This window comes from Polistes fuscatus, unplaced genomic scaffold (genome assembly GCF_010416935.1).
Source record: "Polistes fuscatus isolate 324 unplaced genomic scaffold, CU_Pfus_HIC Scaffold21, whole genome shotgun sequence".
Taxonomy (NCBI): domain Eukaryota; kingdom Metazoa; phylum Arthropoda; class Insecta; order Hymenoptera; family Vespidae; genus Polistes; species Polistes fuscatus.
The window spans coordinates 3,345,460-3,353,311 of record NW_025113098.1 but is presented as its reverse complement, the minus strand read 5'-3'; the positions used below and the strand labels follow the sequence as shown (position 1 = coordinate 3,353,311).

Sequence of the window (7,852 nt, the reverse complement as noted above, 5' to 3'; positions counted from 1 at the left end):
ATCAGGGATCTTATCGTCGTCGTCGTCGTCGTCGCCGTCATCGTCATCGAACAACTCTATTTACGCGAATAATTACGTTAAATAACGCGCGCGCATTATTTTTCATTTAAGTAAAAATCAAATGAAAATATCATACGTATATATATATACATGTATATGTATATATGTATATGTATACGTCGTTAATACGAAATAGAACTACGAGAATACGATAGATAATAAATAGTTAGACAGAGTTATATAGAAGAAAATCGATAAAATCAAAAGAATCTCGTCTCTACGATTTTAACCTCGTCGAAGATCGTAGGATAGTCGCAGCTTTAAAAATGAAGTCAACGAGGAAGAAGAATTCTTTTTTTTTTTAATCGAACTATAATAATTTAGGGAGACGAAAAAAAAAAGAAAAAAATCAATTAACGAGACTCAACGCTAGAGACGAGGAAGGTGTTTTTACGCGATTCGCCAACACCGAAACATAACCTTTTTTTTTTGTTTTCTTTGTTCGTATCAAACGAAAAACAAAATCAAGGATGAGGAAAGGGGAGACGGGTAAACAAAATAATTAAGAACAAAATGAATTATAAACGCACATCGTCGTCGTGTGTGCGTTGATATTAAATAAAGGACGTGTTTTTTTTTTTTGAAAAAAATCAGTCCTTGGCATAATCATAAGTGAACGGGAGAAGTAAGAGGAAAGGGCCAGAAATTAGCCGAAACCGAAGACGTGATTGGCGCACAAATTGCGCCTTGTAAATACAATTTTTTTTATATTTACTCCTTAAAAAGTCGTAGTGTCCGTGACGCAACTCAATGATCCTCTTTCGGATATTTCGTTACTCAACAACAATAACAACAATAATAATCATCAAAAAATCATCATAATAATAATAAGAAGAAGATAAAAACAAAATGTGAAAGGGATCGAGGTTATGAGATCTCGAATAGGATCTCCCTGATCATTATTGTATTATCTTGAAAATCAAAAAGAAACAGAAAAGAAAATCTGGCTGATCTGATTCAAAAAAAAAAAAAAAAGAAGAAAAAATAATAGGAACGAAATACCGAAATGTAGGAAGATCATTTGACCTGCGCCACGGTCCTTCTTATCGAGCAACTCGTATCACACGAAGCCACGAATACACACTATTTTTCTACGTTTTTAAATGCTATTCTTTAACCACGCATTTTTGTACTTGTATAAAGGCTTTTTTATAGAAAAAAATAAAAAAACGTCGCCACCGTTAAAAAAAGAATTATTTATCTCTCTCTCTCTCTCTTTCTCTTTCTTTCTTTCTATCTTTCTCTTTCTGTTGTGTTACGTAAAACTAACGAAACAAAAACCCCCAATCATCCGTTCACCGCATTCTCATTCGAAAATCAACAAACAGGTTTCTCCTCTCCCCGTTATTTCGAATCGACAACATCTTGGGAACGCTTTTATTCCTAATTCGCAATCTTCGATCAGATGCGTTCGTCTGATGCGTTTTTACGCGTGTTTCTTTCTTCGATTTAAGAAGCCTCTCCTCCTCTTATTGGCTTCTTTTTTTTTTTTTTTACACGATATAACCCGGCCTTTCTCCTTTCACTTCAGAAATGTTCGTATAAGAGTCTCATCTCTCTCTTTTTTCTCTCTTTCTCTCTTTCTCTCTCACTTCGTGACGTAAATTCTTGCGCGATGAAGCTCGTTGGGATTCGAAAGTGGATGAGTTCTCGAATAATACATCCTGCGGCTAATAATGCAGAATTATAAAGAACCAAGGGAAGGTGAAACAGGAGGAGGAGAAGGAGGAGGAGGAGGAGGGGGAATAAAACGTACTGGGAAGAAGGACGTCCGTGTTATATTCGCTTTCTTCCTTATTTGTAATGTGCTACTTTGCCGACAACTTTTGCCACGAGCAAAAAGGATCCCATCGAGAAGTAGCAAACACTTTTTGATGAGGTAGTCGTCCCACCAGGTAGAACCAGCTACGACGATGCTATCTAACGTAATGACCATACTCATTTCATCACTCCTTAGATCAAATTACGTCATAGGTTTCTTCTTTTTTTTTTCTTTTCGTTACACTCTGGAGAGTGTCTGTCCTGGAGACAGACAGGAGATACAACTGATACAAATTAAATCTAAACGTAGTTAACGGTAAAACGAGATTCCTTTAATTGGAAATTTATTGTGGGTCAATTAAATGCTTATTGAAAGGACAACGATCAAGAGAAAACGATATCTTCTCGTGTATTTCCCCTATTTCTAATGCGCATCTTTCTCTCCCCCCCCTCTTCTCTCCTTCTCTTCTCTCTCTCTCTCTTTATCTCTATTTTTAACATTCTTACTAAAGAGTGAAAGCTCTTCCTGCCTTTTCACAAGCCAACTCTAGCTAGCTGGCTAAGAAATCTTTTTTAAATATCTGCACTAAACAAGAAATACGTATATACTTATATATCTGTTACGTACATACAGTGAGAGTGTCTGTTAAAAATTGTATACCCATTACGCTTACTTAATTTTTTATTTGGAAACTATTGATATAATGTGTGTTTGAGAAATCAAGATAAATCATATTGAAATAAAAATGCATTATTACATATTTAATGAAAGTAATAATAATAAATAATAATAAATAATATTTAGTAATATTTAAATAATATTTTGTACTTTCTTATAATTAATACTTTAAATAATATTTTTTGACTTTGAAGCTTTATCGATAGTCGCTGTCGGTTGGTTCATACGATCGTCATTCTCCGAGCGTTCAATTACCCTGAATTGCTGGTTCAATGGGTTGCTAATAATTCCAAAGCAATTGGTATGATATATGTTTTGCTTTATGCGGAATATTATTGTTTTAATGGAAACAAAAAAGTAATAATAATAATAATAATGATAATAAAATCGCATTAATCGATAAATCAAATCCTTTGTTGTTCCTGTTGTCCCTGTTGTTTGTCCCTGTTGTTCGCTAAGTATTCATATATCACGCATATAAATGCAACTATACCAGATTAGTTTACTCGGAATATTCGTGCCGAGATTAATTTATATTTAATATTATTTAAAGTATTAATTATAAGTATCAATTATAAGAAGTTAATTAAACGAATAAGAAAATCATTTACTGAAAATGATCCTAAAAATCGTAGGGCTTGATAACAATTGATCATCATTGGTTTAGTTACTGTTATTTCAATGTTTTTTAATGTTAGAATTAATTCAATATATCATTAAAGTAAGAATAATGCAAATATAAAATATATTTGTTTAAAAATTATATACATATATGTAATGTAAATTACTCATCATTAGGGTTAGGAACGTTAAAACAAATGTATTTTAGTTTAAACAATCGAAAATATTAATAAAGTACATTAGAATGTTCGATGTAATTGAAATGATTGTTAATTAATCGAAAAAAATGTATATTGTAGTTTAAAAACAAGAAGTATAAGTAAGAAGTACTTTCCTCTTTGAAATTCACTGTTAAACTGTTTCATTGTCCCTTATGAAAATCGATTTAATTTCTTTTGTTGATTGTTGCTTATATGATTTTTAGAAGGTTGCGCATGTGTGTATAACTAAAATAATATTTCTAATAAATATAATTGAAGATTATAACGAGCAGATTTTACTATTTTTATTATTTTTATGTAATTATTTTAACGTTCCTGCGCAGTGATGACTTCGAGGCTAAAATTTTCCTGTAATATAAGTAGAGAGTGCATTAGTGCATTAAAATAATTATTAATTAATCAAAATAAATGTCTATTGTTGTCTAAAAGCTCGAAATATATGATTTATGTACCATCCTCTTCGAAATTCATCGTTGAACTGGGTCATTGTCTTCTGTAAAAGTTCTTTTGTTAAATGTTGTTTATATGACTTTTCAAAAATTACGCATGTGTATAACGGGAATAATATTCGTAATAAGAATTTCCTTAGATATGAAAAGTCATATAAACAATTTTGAATAAAAATAACTTTCATAGAAGACAACGTGCCAGTTTAACGAAGTATTTCGAGGGGGACAGTGCACCGAACATATACACGTACATTTTCTTCGATTAATTAACAATTATTTAAGAGATATCGTACACAATATTGTTCTTTATAATAATATTTATAATTATTTAAATATTCTAACTTAATTATTATATTTCGAGTTTTTGAAATTATTTTTTATTCAAAGTACATTAATAAGTATGTAATATTTAATTCAATGTATATTGTGTTTAAATAATCCTATATATACGTTGAGTTCATTAAAGTATTCAAATAATGAATAATTAATTAAAGGAAATGTGTGTGTATTGTTTAAAAGCACTGAATATAAAATCTGCGTACCGTCCTCCTCGAAATCTCCCGTTAAACTGGCACGTTATCTTCTACGAAAGGCACTTAAAATTTCTTTTATTGATTATTGTTTATATTACTTACCCAAGGCCACACGTGTATGTATAATAAAAATAATATTCGGAATGTAATATTAACAACATTTAATAAAAGTACTTTCATAGAGGACAAACCAGTCAGTTTATTGTTTGATTTCGAAGAGAATGGTGCTTAGAACTCATAATCCGTGCTTCGAGATTGCAATATACATTTATTTGGATTAATTAACAATTAATTAAGGTAAATCGAATATTTTCGTATGCTCTACTAATATTTAGGATTGTTTAAGACCAAAATACATTTGTTTTAACGTTCAGTGATAATTTTCAATCGAAAATTTTTATTTAATAAAATATCAGATTGAAATCTGTTTAATATTCCAAGTATATTAATAAATGTATAATATTTAAATAAATGTATCTTTGTATTATTCTTACATTAATAGAAATTAATTAAATGATTTCTGTAAATTATTTTAGTATTTGTTTAATTCACTTGTTATAAATAATACTTTCAAATTATACTCATTAAATATATAATAATGTATTTATTATTATATAACTTTGTACGATTTTTTAAGGAATTTCTAGTAATAGAAATGAATCTTGTAGTTGAATCAGTGAATTCTTTAACTGTTGCAATCAAATTGATTATCTTAATTACAATATTTCTATAATTCATCTCGGTATTAAGTGTTTATTTTATATTTTAATTTAATTCTATAAAAATATAAAGAGATATTTATATAAAAACGACATTTTTCTAACTATATTAATAATATTATATGACTTAATCAAAAGTAACATGATTAATTGATTTAAATCTAATAGCTATAGTGATATATCTAATAAAAATCTAATAAATATCATTTATATATATAATAGGAATATTTGAAAGATACAATATGAGCGATTTACGAAATATTGATATACTTTTCTTTACATATATATACAATAATCGACATACTTAAAAAAGTGAAAGGAGGTCTCACGTATCCGGCTATCGTCCAGTTTCAAAGATTCTCCCACGGTACACTAAGAGATATCTGACTGATCTAATTTATCTTGTAGGTTGGTGGTATATCTCTTATAGAGAATACAGAAGTACAATTTAATGATATGAAGTGTGAATGGACATTTGTTATTTATTTGAAAGTAGAATATGTTGTCAAATTTTGGAACATATTTTTAGCTTGATTTAATATAATATACTGAGAAAAATTTTGAAAATCAGAATCATTATATAATCTGATCTTTCATTATAGTGGATATTTACTTTCTTTTCGTCTTAGTTCTAAATTATTTGAATATATTACAATGTTTCTATGTCCATTATGATTATTTGATTATTAATGTAAAAAAAAAAATAATATTTAAATGTATGATTCAGTTATACCGACAATTATGCTAATTAATATTTAATTTGACAACGTTGAAGTATATGATTCCTTTCCTCAACCCAGAACCATTTTCACAATTATTGTTAAAATATTTAGACCTATTAATGGAACTAAAAACAAAAATAAATAAATGTACACATATATATATATTATTAATTATTGAAATAAATATTAAGTATTCTCTGTGTATAAAATATTAAAGTGTACCTTTTGCGACTGTTCTTACAGATTTAATAAGATTTAACATCTGTGATTTAGCTGTAGGTGGTTCACCAAATCCTTGTATATTTTGCCATGAAGCCCATCCAACTATAATCAAAATATCAATATAACATGTATGTAATAATGAAAAAGGTTAGAATACATATAATTTATTAATCTTATATATTTACTTGTACATAATTAATAATTATTATTTTATTATTCTTATTACAAGATATAAACTTAAAATTAAGCTATGATACCATATATAATCTACCAACTATAATCAAAATATCAATATAACATGTATGTAATAATGAAAGAGGTTAGAATACATATAATCTATTAATCTTATATATTTACTTGTACATAATTAATAACTATTATTTTATTATTCTTACTACAATTCTTACTACATTATACTTAAAATGAAGCTATGATACCATTATAATGTCATAACAAAACTAACCTAACCTAACCTATAAAATAGAATATGACAAAGTTTACTCACTTTTAACGAGAAATCTTTCTTCGTTTAATACACAAATAGCATTTAAACATAATAAGGTAGCTTCGTAGAGTGACCACAAAGTAAAAGCCATTTTTATTGATTTGTAGGAATGATAGTTTTTTTACAATATTTAGCTGCTATACTTTACACAGGTAAACGTGTAATGCAATGTAATATATGCACATATGCACACACATATGTATCTTGATTTTATGAGTTTTTATCATTTTTTTTCGTTAATTTAAAAAAATCAATAAACAATCCAATTTGTATATTATTTATAATTAACTACTTAAACTATTAATTATAATATAAAAATTAATCAAACTAAATCAATAATTTAGTTTTATCGCATAAATTAATTTTAAAAAATGATGAAAAATATAATTATTAAAAAACAAAGACATTACAAATATTGGAATTGGAATAATTGATAGATTCATACACTGATATAAAATATAATAAAACTAGTAATTAATAGGGATAATGTGAAAATATTCGTTGTTTTAAACTAATATATAAAGCGAATCTTTTTAGTCGAGTAAAATACATAGTTCATATTTAATAAGTTGAATAAATATATATCTGTACAACACACACTTACAGATATATAACATGTATACACATTTATAAGTTTACAATATCATAAATTTATATGTATATACACAATATACTACATTACCCACATAAAATGTTATTTAAAAAATATTTAATAATGGTTAATACATAAAATACATCTATTTTTTTTTCTTTTTTTTTTTTCTAAATTTAATTTGTCATGTTAATATACATATAATGTATACATGATTGTAAAGAATTGCACATTCATGCATAATCTAATAAATTTACTTTTATGAAGAACATTTCTATATTATTACAATATATCTACATAAATATTTCTACCAAATTCTTATCAAGGCATATCATATTTTTGCTGTTAAACTTCGTGATACACACTATATAAAAAAAAAGAAAAAATAGAAAAAAGGGAGAAATGAATAGCACACAGATGCTTACTCAAAAATATAGCAAACTATTATACACTTAATAACACAAAATCTTATTATAGAAATCAGAGTACATGCAAATATACTACTATTTTTCAGAATGTATTACACTTTTAAATTACACGATTATTTCTTATAATAAATAAGTAATTATAAATGAATGGAATTTGTTTTAAATATATACCTTATAAATCCTTTTTTTATATATATGAGATTATACATGATTACAAAGTATTATTTTCAAAATACGTTTTCACGTAATAAAGCTGTGTATACAAATAAGATTTGTATTAATTAAATTGTCTACGATTATAGCGTCAAAATATATTCAAATTGCTAATGTACTATAATAG

At 26.8% G+C, this 7,852-nt stretch overlaps 1 protein-coding gene across 1 annotated transcript; it reads right to left on the bottom strand.

The window, feature by feature from the left end:
* Positions 1-5,293: 5,293 nt before the first annotated feature.
* LOC122517603 (immediate early response 3-interacting protein 1) lies at positions 5,294-6,736 on the bottom strand. Its single transcript, XM_043636091.1, has 3 exons — positions 6,493-6,736; positions 5,988-6,089; positions 5,294-5,890 (listed from the first exon to the last, which is right to left on the bottom strand). The coding sequence occupies exons 1-3, from the start codon at positions 6,581-6,583 to the stop codon at positions 5,835-5,837; spliced, it is 249 nt and encodes an 82-aa protein (XP_043492026.1). The 5' UTR covers positions 6,584-6,736; the 3' UTR covers positions 5,294-5,834.
* Between the last annotated feature and the right edge of the window lie 1,116 nt (positions 6,737-7,852).

Coding starts and splice junctions, on each gene's coding strand:
- LOC122517603 (XM_043636091.1), bottom strand. CDS start 6,583: ATGGCTTTTACTTTGTGGTCACTCTACGAAGCTACCTTATTATGTTTA. Junction 6,090..6,492: donor AGAAAGATTTCTCGTTAAAA/GTGAGTAAACTT, acceptor TTTTGATTATAG/TTGGATGGGCTTCATGGCAA. Junction 5,891..5,987: donor TGTAAGAACAGTCGCAAAAG/GTACACTTTAAT, acceptor TTTTGTTTTTAG/TTCCATTAATAGGTCTAAAT.